This window comes from Micropterus salmoides, unplaced genomic scaffold (genome assembly GCF_014851395.1).
Source record: "Micropterus salmoides isolate LMB-PRFRI ecotype aquatic unplaced genomic scaffold, ASM1485139v1 Ms_hic_scaffold_12, whole genome shotgun sequence".
Taxonomy (NCBI): domain Eukaryota; kingdom Metazoa; phylum Chordata; class Actinopteri; order Centrarchiformes; family Centrarchidae; genus Micropterus; species Micropterus salmoides.
In genome coordinates this window covers 18,343,387-18,360,952 of record NW_024040263.1, presented here as the reverse complement: position 1 = coordinate 18,360,952, position 17,566 = coordinate 18,343,387, and the positions used below count along the sequence as shown (strand labels likewise).

At 41.4% G+C, this 17,566-nt stretch overlaps 2 protein-coding genes across 3 annotated transcripts in view; one reads left to right on the top strand and one right to left on the bottom strand.

Annotated features, from left to right (window-relative positions):
• The window catches only part of pkn1a (protein kinase N1a), a 62,605-nt gene extending 56,723 nt beyond the window's left edge, over positions 1-5,882 (bottom strand). Inside the window, exon 1 of the mRNA XM_038713822.1 lies at positions 5,061-5,882. Within this exon, the coding sequence (XP_038569750.1) occupies positions 5,061-5,081 (21 nt within the window). The 5' untranslated portion in view covers positions 5,082-5,882. The remainder of the gene's footprint in view (positions 1-5,060) is intronic.
• Positions 5,883-8,453: 2,571 nt separating this feature from the next.
• cunh19orf67 (chromosome unknown C19orf67 homolog) lies at positions 8,454-12,357 on the top strand. Of its 2 annotated transcripts, XM_038713820.1 has the most exons (8): positions 8,454-8,509; positions 8,805-8,982; positions 9,254-9,452; positions 9,534-9,678; positions 10,051-10,160; positions 11,074-11,289; positions 11,446-11,598; positions 11,759-12,357. In XM_038713820.1, the coding sequence occupies exons 2-8, from the start codon at positions 8,844-8,846 to the stop codon at positions 11,883-11,885; spliced, it is 1,089 nt and encodes a 362-aa protein (XP_038569748.1). In that variant the 5' UTR covers positions 8,454-8,509; positions 8,805-8,843; the 3' UTR covers positions 11,886-12,357. The 2 variants fall into 2 exon arrangements, with proteins under 2 accessions (XP_038569748.1, XP_038569747.1); XM_038713819.1 differs by lacking the exon at positions 8,454-8,509 and having other exon boundaries at positions 8,554-8,982.
• The last annotated feature ends 5,209 nt before the right edge of the window (positions 12,358-17,566 follow it).

Below are 17,566 nucleotides of genomic sequence, written 5' to 3'. Positions count from 1 at the left end.
TGGGAAGGGTGTAAAGCTCCACTGCCTGCCTCATATCTACAATAGGGGAACTCCACAGATTTTACACATCAAAAGTCTGTCTAAGGCTTGTGCAGACTACACCACTTTCAGCGTTGGCAGATCGCTGTGCTGCTCAGACTACACAACTTGCTGTCTAGTGACGGGAGTCTTGAAGTCGTGGTGTTCACTAGGGCTGAAACGATTTATCGATTACTAAAATGCATCGAAGCAAATTCTTTGCATCCAGGCTTCGTTTAATCCATATAACTATATAGCACACTGTTTCACACGGACATTTATTACTGTCGCACATCGCGCTTACGCTATGAACACGTGATTATAATGGCGCTGTTTGCAAAGTGGAGGAAGAGAGAAAATAGCGAACAGCTTTCACTAACTGTTGATACCCCAACTTCCCAAGTCGGGATTCTGACTTAAGGGGGCGTTCCCTTTGAAATTTTGACCTTTGAACTCGGAAATACCGACTTCCCATGTCAACTGGAACGCACCATCAGACAATCCCTGCTACCTGCGTGTGCTAATCCATCCGTTCACCCATATTCTTTGTCTTGAAACAGCTGTTTCGTGTGCAGATCGCTCATTTCCTGTTTTACATTTCATGTGTGTTTTCTTGACAAAACATGGTTTGGAGACCAGCGTCGGGTGACAGAGCCGCTGTCAGCTCGTGTAGCGTGTGTGACCCCCTGTCACCGATCAGTCATGCTGAAAGTCGTGTAGTCTGCACGAGCCTTTAGCAGCCTACAACTTGTATAGCACTCGGGTGAATTGTTGAAATAATCTATAGAAGCTTCATCGTTAGCTGCAGCCCTAGTGTTCACACTACGTGAGTGAGCAGCGATACAGGGTCACACACTAAGCGATCTGACAACGACCCGATGACTGGTCTCCAAACCACGTGAAAAGTGACACAGGAAATGATGCAAAACTACACACGAAACAGTGGTTGTTTATTATTTTAGACATAAAAATTATAAAGACAAACAATATAGGTGAAAGAATTTATTAGCACACGCAGGTGTGCTACAGAGAGAGTTGGAAGTAGATAGATAGATAGCTGGTGACAGCGATGCGTCATTGAGTAGTTCACACGATTGGCGAGTGCTGATTGATCGCTGATTTGCCCCGATCATAGTCCGACAGTAGGCGAGCCGGCGACTGGCAAATCGGGCTTAAAATCGTGTAGTGTGAACTAGGCTTTACAGGTGTCAGAACACTAATGCACAATGTTATATAAAGCCTTTTGTGGGAGTTGCACTAAACCTGATAAACTGCCTCAAGTTATGTCACTTGAGTTGGGCTGGGCAATAAAACAATGACAGTTATCGCAATATAATTTTCCTCAATGACAATATAACAAATGTTCAATATATCGTCAATAAATACTTGGTTTAATTTGAATCACGGACAAATTAGCATTTAATTTTTCTATTAAAATATTTGTTGAGGAAAAGGTTCTGAAAAAAAAAAATTTACTAATCATATTTGTTGAAAAAGATTTTATCATAATAATTGTTGTGAATGTTCTACGTCAGACTTGTGAAGTGATCCACTGTTTGGCATCAAGAGTTTGTCACATTCTGACCCTAAAGAAAAGTTTAACCACGCAATTAACCATGTGGTTTCTTCGATTTTCACTCAGGAGCAAAAATCAGAAATAATGATTTGACATGTATTGTGATTTATCAATATCAGATGATATGAAATGTTTTTATCGTGATAACATTTTTGGCCATATCGCCCAGTCCTACACTTGAGTCAGCGTTGGTTGGGACCATGTGGCAACCAAATAAAATAGAAAGCCAAAAGGGAAGTGCCAAAAACTGAAGTTACTCAAATGGCCATTTGAGGTTGGCATCAGTAAAGCTAACTCTTCAAAAAGAATGCATAAAATAATATCTCAGTTACAGTCGTATTGATCAGTCTACAGTCTTCTACAGGTTCAACTTGAAAATGTCAAAGAACGGATACAATGGCTGTTCCTGAGCAGGCCAATGTTAAGTTTGGATGTGAAAATGCAACAGCAGACACAGTCTCATAGACCCACACCTAGCTTGTTTAAAAAGAAGGAAAACACTCTTTTGAAAGTATTCATCTAGATCTGTAGTCCTTTAAACCTATAAAATGGAGTCTGAATTGTTGTTACTGTAGAGCATGACACAAAATACTCAGAAGAACGAACTACATGGAGACCACCCCTGACTCCATCTGTTGAGTCCGGGTTTCAAGGCAAGATTTGACACCTCAGAACAGATTTCCAGGCTGAAACAAAGCATCCCATAAGTGTTATAGCATCATCTCAAACTACAGCAAAATTCAACTTGTGCTTTTAAAGATTCCCTGTGAAAAACTGTGTTGTTGTTTGCTCCCGTTTCTGAGCTAATAGGAAAGGTAATGTGGAGACAAAGACAGAGATAATGGTGTCCAGTGTTCTCAAACAGCAGCCAACCATCTTTCCTTGGCCCTTCTTCACTATTGTGAACCTCCTGAGGGCCAAAACAAACAGAAGCAGCACTCTGTCTGGAATTGAAATGTCAGAACTGCTTTTAAGTGCCTTGGTACTGCTGTTTGTATACTGATGATTGCAGTTTGTATTTTTGTGGAAAAAGACATCACCAAAAGCTCTTTTGGGCTGCAGCTGTGTGATTACGTGGTGTGAGCAGATTAACAGTGAGAAGATCCAGCTTCATTGGTTGATCGCCTTTCAATTAATGACCCATCTCTCACACTGGTCACTGGACCTGGCAAACGAGCAACATATTTGTTGCATCTGTTTGACACACACTTTCCAACCCATTCTCCCATATGAATATTTCTGACACAAAGGCACATCTGTTTAGTAACTGAGCAGTCTAGCCTGGGAACATTAAGGCACCAAAGATAGAATTAAACCCGGTTGAAGTGGCAAACTAAGCCAGCACAAAGCTTTTGAAAAGCAGTCAGATAACATGCTGCATTTAAGCAGCATAATTAAACACAGACTGCGGCTCATTTTACTGTTGACACGTGCTAGCATTCATGACTTCTTGAGGCAAATTAAAGAGGAAAAAAACTGATAAAGAGCAGTCAGTGAAGACAGGGACCATGTGTACAGAGACATTTCAAAGATAAATGTTATCCGGCGGCAAGTAATGATGAATTTTTTTTTTATTAACAAGTCTGCAGATTATTTTCTTGGGTAATCGGTTGTTCAACAATTTTTCACTTTTCAAAATAGCTGCCGAGTTCCTTTCTGTTGGTCGACTAATCCATTAACTGACGAATTATTTCAGCTCTAAAATGTTACATCCCATCATGCTCATTCATGATGCAGTAGAAAAGGTGAAATGGTTGATGGAGGAGAAGTGGGCAAACAAGGACTGTTTGTGTTCAGTCAGCATTTTATGACGTGAGGAACACAAAAGTGGAACACTGATTGTATGTGTGACATTTTCAGCCGTCCATCACTGAACCAGCCATTTTTTACTTGTATGTTCTTAGTCAGCTTAAAAACAATTCTTATATCTGTTCCACATCTACGTTTTGACACGCACCTGTTCCTCACTCGGCTACTTCTACTAACAGGGTATATCAATGCTAACATGTTTCACTGCCAGTACTTCCTTGCTAAAGTGCAAGAAAGTATGATTGCACAACAAACTGGTAAGGCATATACACCTGCATGGCAGCGCAGGCACCTGTATTTGTAAACACGTCAACTCACCCAAGACGCTTGCTTAGACTTAAATGTCAGTGTTTCATGCTCTATAGGAAGAACAGCTCACCAAGTTCAGTAGTAGTGAATGTGTGTGTGTATATATATATATATATATTTTTTTTTAGGTATCTGTCTTATGTGTAGGAGAGCACGTGTTGTGTTGCATGGTAGAGTGTGTGCTAAGAGAAGTCTATTTTATTGTTATTTGTGTTGTTTTTGCGAAGCTGCAGAATGGCCCGAAACAAATTACCCTTTGGAGACAATAAAAGTATATCTTACATATCATAATGCTCACCTGCCTCCTCAGAACTGAAGAATTTCATAATAAATGTCAGGCAAGCGTTTTACGTGAAAGTTTCACTTTATGTTTAGTGACTCAAAGATCTATCAACATATTGTCTATAAACTACGTCAGGAAATTGTGTGTTTTCCTTCAGAGCACAACTATTCCCAGTGAAACGCAAAGTAAGCCGTCTCCCTGCCTGCCAATGCTTTCATTAAGGAGTACTGCCTAATGGGAGTTGGGAGTAGTGTGTGTAATGTGTTTTATAACAAACACCACTGCTAAGACACAAAGCTACAGTTAACACCAGGGGACCAACATCACTGCAAATACAAGACCACACCAAGGTGACTTGCACTGCTGGAGCTCTCTGCACGAACCCGCTCCAAAACTAGAAAGTGTCTCATCATACATTATTAACAAGAGACAAACTATCCGCTTCCAATTCAACTGAGTGGCTAGTGGTTCCACACAGTGGGGTCCAAGGGCCATCAAAAGGTCCCTGAGAAGCCTGCAGAGAGCCCCCCCCCCCCCAGGAAATCAGGAACATTCGACCCTCCTAAACAGGCAGCCCTGTTAAGTTGTCTGAATCTCCCCACTGAGGTTACATTATCGTACAGTAATGTAAGCTGTATTACAAACTTAATACAAACTTGTTGCCTTATGGACATTTCACCCAATTCTATTTTATATGGTTTAAACCAGCAGTTCCCAACTTGTGGGTCGGGACACAAGATAAATCTTTTTTTTTTTTTTGCTTATTAACTACTTTTACCTCTACAGCCTCTAAAAATCTTGCCAGGTCAAATCTGAGAAGTAAAAAAAAAAAAAAAAAATCACTATTTGGTCGAACTGCTCACAACTACTGCCATGTTATGTTTTATCTCATGCACAAGAAATGATGGGAACCACTGAATTAAAGTATTCTTTCAACGGGGCAGGGTGACAAAAAGAGTTAGAGTCACAGGACTACCCTAGAACGAAAAAGATTGCAGGTGAACACAGACAAGCTCAATTAGACCATTCATGCAGTTTGCAGGACATCAAACTTCATCAACTTACTTGTATAGAGTCGTTCGCCATCGTTGTCCCTGTTACTCTGTTTTCAGTCAGTTTGCAGTCTCACAGACAACCTGTGGTCCCACACGTCACGTACTGTCTCTCTTCCAAGACAATAACATAAAAATGATACTGCAAAAAGGACCGGCTGTTTGTCCTGCGAGTGCGGTTTCAACTTTATACAGTCAACTGACACAAAGGCAAACACACAAGAGTAATCCGCTTTGTTGCTTGCCTGGCCGCGCCTGAAATGTTACTCCCTGCCCGTTTCAATGTGTCCAACGTTAGCCTTTACTTCACAAAAGATTAAAATGAGTGCACTGTCTGCTCGTTTTTAAAAAAAAAGACATTCGCACAACAGCGAGCACACACAACTATTAAGCTCCAGAGTCATTGTTCATTTTGCCATGCAACAGCTAGCAAGAGCACCACTAAATCCACCGGCAGCGCTCCTCCGTCATGTCCTGCTGAGCCCTGATAAAGTCACATCCACGGACATAAAGAAAGCCTCCTCTTCACTCTCTTCCTCTCCCGGTAACATCCGTGAAATATGAACACGCCTCAGTCTCTTGTCAGTATTATCACATGCCACACATACACACACAAAAAGCCGCCTGTCAGTCCTCCACGAGCCGCTCATGCAGCCAAAAAGAGGGACAATGGAAAGCTGGTACGTCCGTTAATTAGCCCTTTAGCTGAAGTCCAAACCGCGCAAATGGAAAACCCCGTCCTTCGTTACGGCACACGGGATGCGTGAAGACATCTCATCGCATTCAAACAGCGGGTAACTGACGAGAGAGAAGCGCACACGCCAGTTGTACACGCTAGACCCCGCAGCGCGCTCCCGACGCTCGAGCGATGCCGCCCGGCCGCTTATTGGTCTGCGGGGGCGCGACCGGATGTGTCACGTGACCTGCTCCAGTCGTCGCTGTCCACTTTAATTTCTAATGAACCAACTGTTGAACATGTCAGACAGAATACTTGCAAAAAGGACCGGCTGTTTGGGGTGGAGGCAATACTCCTTTAGTAGTAAAACCAAGCGTAACAATATTTCTGAATTCAAAACTTTTTTTCAATAACTACATAAATAGGTTCATCAAAATGTAATAATAATAATCATTATGCAAATTATTCAAATACTTTTGAGATGTTTCAGTCTGGACCAAAGTGACTGACCAACCGGCCAGCAGTGACTTCACTAGAGCCATGCTGCTAGTAAAAATGACAATATTTTAATACATTTTATAATACAATATTTTTCTATGAAATGTAATGGATAGAAAGTATCATAGAAATTAGCAGATTTGACTGAAGATTTTGGTACCATTTCAGGAGCCCTATGTAGACAACGTTTTTTCATAGGGATTCAAAACCCAACCCTAGATATATTTATACTGTCCTCTAATTGTATTCATATTTATACAATAAAGACCTAAATAGCAGAGCTGTTTTAAGTTTCATCGGGCAGGTCTAAGTATCAAGACAGTTTAGGTGAGTCCAAATCAAATGTCAAGTCTTACCAAAGTAAGTCTCAAGTCCTTAAAGACAAGTCAGTCACTGGTCTTCATAAGCACAATGAAGACAAGTCTTTCAGGTTCCTAGATACTGACCATTAAAATGGCCTATGCGGCTATGTGAGACCTACCTGTTGCTGTCTTATGTCTTTTCTAGTTTTTCTAGGTCTCAACTCAGATCAAGTCTTTAGGCAGTCTAGCCTCAACTAATTAAAGACTCACTGCAATTAAGTCTTCACTTTTGTGGTGTAGTCCTTGACACTCAGGGACTGCTACTATTATAAAAAGTAGAATGAATTTGAACATGTATTATAGTATTTTCGGTCACTATGGTAATAAAAAAAAAAAAGCCTTTACAAGTGTTGGTGTTGAAATACTTAAATCTGTCTCCATGTTTCAAATCTCATTCAACAGAAATGGCCGACGTGTTTCGGTGTGTGTGTTAGAGAGATTCATAGTAGGGTTAGCCCATGTTATGGTGGTGTGAGTGGGTGTCGTTTGTAGATTTGATTGAGAAGTTGAACTGGACCACATTTGCTTAACTGATTTGCATAATGAAAATTAGCCGACTCAAAGATAGTGAAGGAAGCAGGAACAGAGAGTGACCCCCAACGCTCCAGGATACGTGTGTTACACGACATGAAAGTTTGTACTGTCGCAACTGACAATAAAAATAAAAATGCTGAGTCACTAACAGTCAGCGCTGAGTATGATTCAACTTGATGTAAATGAGTAGATAAGAAGATGACACTGTGAGATCATTACAAATGTATTGATTCAGTCTGTGAACGTCAAGTGTTTAGAGGGTAGTAATAATAAGGAGAGGATGATGTCCCGATTCATATGAAACAATGATCGCTTTAAACTACATTTAAGTTATGAGTATAAATTAAACTAAAAATGTTTGGACAGGACAGGATAAGATATGTTACACAAACTCTCCCTCAGGATATGGTAGAAGTGACAGGGTAGACTGACAGAATTAGGTGGACATTGTCATCTTCTTTGTCATGCAAACAAAGTTCTTTCTAGTTTTCTGAAGATGTCAATGTGAAATATTTACTTTATTGGTTACTAAAAACTTTAACAAAATGTGTCATGTCATGCATGTCAAAGAGTGACTTATGCTAAAGTTTGAAATGTATTAACAAGTAATAAAACATTTACATGTTGCTCAATACATTTGGCTAATCAAACGTCAACAATAATGGCTTAAAATGAATAAATGTTGGTCTGTTTCTGTAGATGCAAAAGCTAACCTTTGGATTTTTCCTAAATGGTATCACATTCATATGTTCTAATTATTTCAGGCAAGCAAATCATATATCCTGAAGCTTAATAAACTGCCTTAATACTACAAAACAAATGTTAGTTATGTTGGTTTATAAGGCTATATATATATATATATGTTAACAGTATAGATGTTTTAATAAAAAGTATATAAAACACTGAACGCACAAATGCATTTGCATGAGCGCATTCATTTGTGGTAAGGTGTTTCTAAATAACTTGCTTTATCTGACAAACAGTCAATACAAATTTATTGACAATGTAAAGCAAAGAAAGGCAGCAGATCCTCAAATTTTAGAAAATACTTAAGCAGGTATACTAACTCAACATTACTTCAAACTTATCAACTTATCAAAATGGTTCTCAAATATTTTTCTGATGTTAGCTAGCTATAGTTAATCAACTAGCTAATTGTTTTGACTCTAATAAAAAAAGCAATACTTCCATATGCTTGTTTTTATATTTTTTGTACTGAAGACCCCAAACCAAAGCAAAAATTACTAATAAAAATAAAGCTTTTAATTTTGTTTTGTGGTTTCTCGCTGAGACACAGTGACCTTTGACTTTTCACACCCTGCCAGGACCGTTGCCCGTTAAAAGACGGGAGCCGTTAGCTTAACACGCTAGCTTAACCGCTAGCTAACGTAGGTATGGTAAAAGTTAGCTCATCTGTTAAAAAGTTAAAATTAATATCCGATATTTAATTATCTTGTGGACTTATTTGGTCAAGTGCACAGTTAGCTGACTAGTAACGCCAGGCAGCCCTTATTTAAGGTTGTTAACATACTTGCTAAAACTTGGCTGTGTTGCTAGCATAGCGTGAGTTATCTAACATTAGCTCGCTGTCATTATCAGTGAAAGGAGTTCACTTAGCTAACAGTTGACAAATAACTGACAACCCATGCAGTGTATGACAGCTCTATGACAGTTTTACTTTCACCAGGTTTCACCAATAAATACCAACGTATCTACAGCAGAAAGTATGACAGATGTTGAACTTCAGGTTGAGGTCCAGCTCATGTCCAACTCACCAGCAGAACAACATGCGTTGGGGGGCCTGCAGGAGGACTTCAGCGGCGAGGAGTCCGACTGCATGGAGAGTCCTCAAAACACCGGAGAAGGTGGCCAAATAACTTATATAATAACTTATAATGTCCCCAGCATGCTGTGAAAACATGCATTTTTACCTTATATTACTCAATAACTTGAGTTACCACTGATTGGCCGTTAGTGAGCCCACGTTTGATTTTACAGCATTTGCTCAAACCACCACGATCCATACACCGCCGCTTTAAATTAATTTGTCCCTTCTTTGTATTTTCAAATGGGAATAGGGGAGTCTAAAGATAAATGTCTTTCTGTAACTATGGCGGACATTAATTTGTGATTCAGAGGCAGAGGAGCCGCTGTCGTCGTTGGTTGACGTTGCTCTGACGCCACCCTGTGGTGATCGTGCGGCCTGCGGCTGTGAGTGTGAGGCCTGCAGCTGTGTGGAGGTCAGGTGTATGGAGAGGAGCCTCCAGTCCATGCAACTGCAGCTCCAGTTCCTCATGAGAAAGGCAGATGACTTACAGGACTGCCTTGTCAGTGGGTAGGGTCCTGGCTATTCATAATGCACCAATGTTATCTGGGTATTTCTGCTATTTTATGATTTTATTGTGTGTTTTTGCAGACAGGGTCACCTAGAGAGTGAGGGTCTGGCTGCTGAAGTGCCAAGTTTCTTGTACACCTGTCAGCCTTACTTTAACCACCTGGAATCCACAACTAGGAGCACCATGTGCCAACATATCTCTCTACCCTCTGACATCTACACAAGGGTAAAGGGATTTTTTTTAAGGGCTGGTTCACCCAACTTAGTGAAAGACATACTTTCTCACTGGTATGTAATCATGCTGACATTTGTTTTGGTTTTATTTGGTCAGATTTCATAAGTACTTTCTACTGAAAATAACTCAAAGAGCTTTACACTACATGTCGCATCCACCCATTCACACTCTGATGACTGGGAAATAAGCAACGAACAGTTGGTTGGTGAATTTGTCCGATATGGTTTGTTGTAGTTCAGAATCATTAAGATCTGTTCCAGATGCACTTGTTGGAACAAAATGAGGGGGGGCTACTGTGTTCACTGAATGAAAGCATTAATGTAGCAGCTAAAAGCTAACTCCAAATGTCTACTCTTTGTGTAGCGTGTGCAGCTGTTGGACTTCTCTCAGCAGCTGTGTGACAGGTTGGAGCAGCTGGTGTTGACGTACGCCAGCTACAGTCTCCTCTGTTTGGACGAGGCCGAGCCTAACAGGTACACACACAAACTTTTTTACTAATACACAACATAACAGAACAAAAAGTCTTCATGGTGCAGTCAGACGTACATATATCCATTGAATGATTCCATATTTAAATGGTTAATTAACTCATGCAGCGTTTGGTTTCATGTAAATGAGCCACTTTCTATTTTCTGTCAAAAGATCTTTCATTTAACTCCCAAAACATGGGTCAATTTCTCCATTGAGAACATTTCCTGAACCATTCCTCTTTTCACGGAGGATCAACTTCATGTTTGTTGTTATACCTTTTGGCAGCTATCTGTCTTTGCCTTGTATATCTTCCTCATTGTTCCCTAGATACGTCACAGCACAGCTGTTAATTATAATATACTAATACACTAATACTAATTTCAGTTCTTACTATGGTTACAGTAAAACCTTTAATGTATCAGGGAAAAGAAGATTGTCTAAGAGGGAACACGTGTCGGGCTTCATGCTGTAGAGGCTGTGGAAGTGTTGGCTGAAACAGCTGATCCTGGCTGGGTGACCGTCTGAACCTCTGTGCTGATAGATGATCCTTGAAATGCTTTAATTCTCTTGTAGTTTGAGTTTGTGCTAAGCTAGGATAGCAAAACTTCTATACCCCACTAAATGCTCTGTCCTGTAACACCTAGTGTAGTTGCATAAGCCTGTACTCACTTTAAGGCTTTGCAGTTCCCACATTATAAATACAATAAATTAAATCAATACATCCCATTCGTTGACTCGTACAGGTGGCTTGATGTTGTTGGCAACATATGTTGTTTCTACCATTTATATTGGTATTTTTTGTTAGATTTTTATTCTTCTATTGCATTTTCTTCTTCTACCGGCTGAATGCTGTGCTGCTGTTACAAACCATTTTCATATTGTCTTGCTGTCTGACTCTCCCATTTGCATTCCCAGTGTGTCTCACTTCTGCATTGGTCAGAGTCAGCTTGGTCGCCTGAGGATGACCACGTTCTTCTACTGTAAGCTGACGCCGTACCTGGCCCGGGTTGACACTGGCCTTTACAAACGTATGCGCTGGAACGTGGAGAGACTCCGAGATGAGCGTCAGCAGACAGATGAAGAGCTGGGTGGAGAGAATGAGACGAGGGAGGTAGTTGGCGACACAGAGTAGTGAGTCTAGATGACATTCTCCACCCTCTTTTTGTACTCTCTCTTTCTACATTTTTGATAGCAGATTAAATTAAAGTCTTTCCTCTGATACGACAAACCCATTTTGTTGCTAATACACACCAGTGTGGTTAATCTTATTCCCACCATCTCATTCAGTTACTTCCTGTGCTACGAGGATATTCCCAACACACACACAGACGCCAACAGGGATAGCAAAGGTGTCTCCCACGCCGACGTGTTGAGGATGTGGTCCATCGGGCAGTGGGTGCAGGTGAACCCTGACCCCGACACAGAGGACATCTATGACTGGTATACTGATTTACATTTCTTCATGCGTTTTTCTGTCCATGCTTCTACTTTAAGAGATTTATCTAGTGTTAAAAGTAACGGACAGGCCATCACTATCACAGTATGTCTGATAACTAGAGCAGCAGTGGTCTTAGGTCGTACATGTTCCTGTGTGTTGCAGGATCATGTGCGAGGTTCCTCAGGCCAATTATCACAGGCTGTTGTTTCTGGGCAGCGATGAGCCGTCCATCTGCAGTGCTACAGACGTCCTGCAGCAGCTGCTGTTGTCACACCAGACAACAGTGTGACGGCCCTGCAGGGAGGAGTATGTGCACATATGACCTCTGTCTCTGCGATACACTTATTCTTGATGGTCGATAGGAAGAGACCGGACTAGTTGAGATCTCTCAGGACGGTGCAGATAAATCTTCCAGCTAGTTGTTTAGCAAATACGTTGAGCTTGTGAGATTCAACGTTGAACATCCGGTTTCATGTGCGTCTCGACGTCAGAGCAGACCCATTGCACCACTACACTGTAAAATGTGACACTTTCAGCCGGAGTGATGGGCTTTTGGCTTGTTTTCATAACGTGCTCTGACCAGTATTGTTTAAAAAAAAAAAAAAAAAAAGTTTTATTGTCTTATGCTGTATACGATGATGAGTCTGTTGAATGCTGATGTTTGTTGCATGTTATTTTGTTCTGGGTTTTACAGTCATAAGGTGTCAAAGGTTTTAAGAGTTTGTAAAAATTGTTAAAAAAAAATAAATAAATAAGCTTTTTGTTGCTGTACTGTAAAAAAAGTCCAGGAGAGTTACTTAAAAACATTTTATTTACACAACATTGCACTGAAATAATTACAAAGTCACAGATTTCAGTCTTTTTCAGAAAGTCCAAACAAACAAGGGCAACTTTACATTTTAAAACAAAGCTGCCATGATTAGGGCTTCATAAGTTCGAGTGCCCATTTACTTCAACAGGTTCATCAAGCCATTTAAATTAGTTTACATAGGCCTCACTTCATTTTCAATATCCAAAATGTGAGACTTCACCTCGAGTCTAAGTAACAAATAATTTCTTCACTCTTAGTTCAATCCTGTGTTCAGTTTGACCTTACCATTCAGTTCTGTTGACTGGACATAACCAATAAGGCGGCAAATGACTTACAAAAGAATAAAATCTACCGTTTACAACAGACATCCTTCATTTTCTACTCAATAAAAATCTATATAGGACTCTTAAAGGGCTACTGTAGTTCTAAATCTAAATCATTACAGTGAACAGTCTTTTTAAAACAATATACATACATGTGCTTACGAAAACAGACATGTTTAAGAAAGCACGTTTAATAAGTCCAGCTTTGTCAAAAGAAAAAAAAAAAAAAATGCAGTGAGCGTAATTTGTCCCGCCTGGAGGTACGGGAATGCAAACATACACAACACCTGCTTGCTTTTCAGCTGCTACACATAGGCTTTGATAAGAGAGTGCACAAATTAGCGAGCGATGATAAAAGGAATTTTCTTTCCTCGGATCAACATACGGAAAGTTATACCTCTATTGTATTTAACTGATTAAATAACAAAAGCATTATTCAAACTGCTTGAGTGGGAATGAATGTTGTCAAAACTTCTATTGTATCTTAAAACCTGTGATGGTGAAGATCAACATAACCGTCGTAAACATTGACTAACACACACACACACACACACACACACACACAGGATCCAGACAACAGACTGACACCACACAGCACAGATATAAAACATTTACAACCACCGAGAGAGACAGACAGACACACACACACTTTCAACAATAATAGTTCGTACTCAGAATAACCTGATATTGGACCCGCCCAGCTTCCCCCCCCTTTTAATAATCTTCCTCAGATCACACAATAAAGTGACTCCTGACCCTCACAGCAGTATCGGTTTAAAACCCAGAGTGAGTCGTTGTCTTATGTAAAATCTGTCTATAGCTTGTGACTGGAATAACATCCAAAATGCAAGCATGAGAACCTAGGGAAGACTTCACACATGGGAAAAAGTTAACAAACATAAATGGCATCTTCAGCAGTACTTCTCATAATCACCAATTAAGTTAATCTGTCGAGACAGGTCTGTGCACATTAGTGAAATGTTTACCCGTCGTACTGACCTTTGGTAAGGAACTAAGATCCAAATGGCTCAGACTGAGATCATGTAGTGATGCTTGAGCTCATGTGATGATCCTCAACTCTAAATCAATACATTTGTCTGAGTTTGCAAATAAATGACACCAAAGTAAGTCGTAAAAGAGGACTTAACTAAACCAGCCAGTGTCTCTATACGCCTCTAAATATCAATATCTGAACTAATACAAATTAAAAAAAGACTTCAGGGATTTGATTAAGTGCAATTGAAGAAATCTTGGAGTGTTATTTTATCACTGTTCAGTGGAAGACATCTCCAGTGTATTCTCATTTTATAATTAATGGGGGGGGGAATCCAAATTAAACTAAAGTAGAGAGGGATGTATAAGGGAGAACTAGGGACTCTAAAATCCCAATGCTCATTCAAATGTGACCCGCTTCAGTGACCTTGATCCACTCCTTTGGTATGTACAAAATTTATCAGTAGTTCTCAGGAAAGCTCTACGTGAGAGTCTTAGTTCAGGGCAAGATTTCATTCTGCCCCCCGCATCCCCCAATAAACAGTGTATATGCTTGTAAACTAACTGTAGCGCCACCAAGCATTGGTCTGTGTTGTATGAGCTTGTTTTTAACAGTACACTTAGAAATCCCCAGTCTCTCTCAAGTTAATCTAGATCAGCATTCCAACATTTTGACTTTATGACTCCTTAACACAAACCTGTCTGTGCCTCATCGTCAAAGGTTGCATCTGTCTGCCGGTTGTGACCAGATCAACTGTAGAGTAATTATTGCTGCATTTGAATACTTTTTAAAACCCTCCTAGGTAAAGTCAGTCAGTAGTGTATTTTACGAGTCATCTTGTGACCCTTCAGATTTATCTTGTGAGCCCTTGTTGGATGGGGACCACTGATCTACGTTTATGGGTCTACCTACAGGGCTGGGCTGCATATCAATATAATTTATCGACCAGACGATGCGTCATCGTCTAACTCTACAAAGCAATTAAAGCTTTCTCTCTGGTTGTTTTTCTGAAATACTTGAGAACGACTGTTTAAAAACACACTTTACCTTTAAGTACACTGTGATGGACATCAACTAAGTGATCTTCTTTAACAGATATATGTATATTAATATCAAAGAGAATACTTCTGATTATTGCAATTTTTAAATGTCACCCAGCCCAAATGAACAGTCTGTCCAGCTAGTCTCCAGAAGAAAATAGTGGGCTCCTCTGCACACATCTGTAAATTTGTTGTGTGCCTCCAGTCTTGAATTCCTGTGTGTATAAATAGACAGCATTTGTGTCATCTTCCCTGTATGAGTGTTAATGTTCAACAGTACTGCAGATTTTGTTTAAAGTGTGCAACTTGAATCATGCACACACCCCCACCCCTCAGTGATGAGTCTCCAGCTCTACCACTGTCCACTCTCCCTGTGGGGAGCTTCCTGTGGCCTCTGGGGAGAAACTGCTGACAGAGGTGACTGTGGCAGAGGGAGGGGTGAGTGGGGGCAGCAGACTGGGCCACAGGCTGCTCTCCAGGGGGCTCAGTGTGCCTCCTGAACCCCCTGGCAGCAGCAGCAAGGAGGAGCAGCCATCTCTGTTCAGCAGCAAGGTCTGATTGATCAGCTGCTGGACTATGTCCACTTTCTTCCCCCAGTCCAGGTCCAGGGGCAGAGGCCGCTCTGGAGACTCGGGAGCGCAAGGGGAAGAGCCGTCTCCGTCCTGGGAGGGGTTGCTGGGTGTCCGAGGGGAGTCTGGGAGAGGAGGAGGGGTCTCAGTGGACTGTGAAGAGTCTCGATGTTTGTCTTCATCTGATGTCACCCTGTCACAGTAGTAGTCGTTCCCTTGATTTGTCGTCTCTTGTCTAGGCTCTTTTTTAGTGCGGTTGAGCTCCTTTATTCCCTCTTCTTTACCGTCAGCCTCCTCTTCATCACTATTCTCCAGGCCTTCGTAGATGGTGCAGAGGCCAGAGGAAGGGGACAGCAGCGCTGTCTGACCTTTATTAGACTGTTGCAGCTCTTGTTGCCACTGCAGGATCTGCTGTCTTTGCTTCATTTCCTGCTCTTGCTGCTGCAGCTGCAGTTCAAGGTCTCTCCTCTGCTTACACTCCTCTTCCTGCTTTTGCACTTTCCTCTCCACCTCCTCTTTATTCCTCTTAATTTCTTCCTCTGCTTCCTCCTTCTTCTTCCTCTGCTCCTCTTCCTCCCTCGTCTTCCTCTCCTGCTCCGCCTCCTCCAGCGGCCTACTCTGTTGCTCCCTGCGTTGCTGCAACTCGAACAGCTGTCTCTGGTGTTGCTCAAGCCGGCGAAGCTGGGGGCTCAGCGCCTGCTGCCCAAGGCTCCTGGGCGGGAGGTCAGCACAGGTCAGCTTCGGTGGGGTGACCGCAGCGCCGTGAGGTTTGACGATGTCACAGTAGGTTCTGGTGTTTGCTGAGTGATCGCGGCGGTGAGGGTGCGGTAGTGCAGTGAAGCCTGTGTGTGAGAAGTAGCAGCAAGGAAGATTACAGTAGCGTGAGGTTATCAAAACAGATCACAGGCAGCAGGACAGTGACAGCAGTGCAGTGTGAGTACAAGCAGAAGGGTGTAGAAAGAAAGGGGTGGCCATCAGAGGCTCATACTTGCTGAAGGAATAGCATAAGCATTGTGAAGCAAAGCCCTATGGGTCTGCCAGTTGCCTAGAAGACTAAAAAAAAAAAATTTTTGAACAAGTAACAGCCTGACATTGTGAAAAGCAGAGCAGCAGTGACAGATACAGTCTGCAAAGTAATCAGAAGGGTAGCCTCAGTATTTTTATAACACCAGAAAATAGTGACCCAAGGTGAGGTGGCTGGGGGTGGTGGCTGGGGCAAAGGTAGGGAAATTTGTGCAGAGAGCAACTGTGTATATTTAACGTGATTTTTATTCCTACATGTCATCTGATCTAAATTCACCCAGAAAAAAGATTTTTTTTTGGTGCAAAAAAAAGGAAAGCAGCCAACTTCCTGTATATGCAATCACTATCAACTATGGTGAGACAAACAACCACACAAAAGCTTATTTTGAGCTTAAAATAAAAGGGATCACCCGTGAATGGAGTTTATAGTGATACATGCAAAGCTCTCCATGCATTTGTAGACATCCAACATCAAGAAAACTAAAACCATAGCTTGGCTTTAGAGTGAATCAAGTTAAGGCTAGACATTATTCCAACTAAGCAGAGCGAGTACTAGAGCCAGGCTATTTTAGCTGACCCCAAACAAACCAATCCAAAGTAATGAAAGTCATTGTGCAACAGTGACATGCATAAGCACAAGTTGACATTAATACAGTGCTGTAGAACAGTGCAGGAAGAATGCCTTAAAAAAATAAAATGGCAGTAGAAAAGAGATAAAACAGCAACACACCCAGTGGACTGGAGGGAAATTAGTAAGTAGCCGCAGAATGAGCAGGGTTGGGGAGGCTGGACGATGAGATGAGCTTCTTTGCTGCTTGAGTTACCGAAATCCGACCCAGGGATGAGACGGTCCGGGGGTGTGGATGATCAACTCCCGGCCGATTCATTCCAGTTATGTGGTTTTCAGACCAGTCAAGTTTGAGGTAGGGCATGGGTTCCAGTGTTTATCATGTGCAGTGCATAGGCCACAACTTATGTACTTACATACTTGTATGTGAGTGAGTGTATGGCAAGAGTAAAGGGATGATAAGTGTCTGCAATATAATGTGATGTAAAGAGCTACTGGTAAAATAAAAAAGTGGAAGTTTGTGAGACATTGAAATGAATGCCAGCTGATGATTTGTCTTGCACATAAATTTGTAGACCATAAGGATACCTTACACTCCACTCCCAAGTGCCCATTTCAATAAACTGTACAGTGAGAGATACA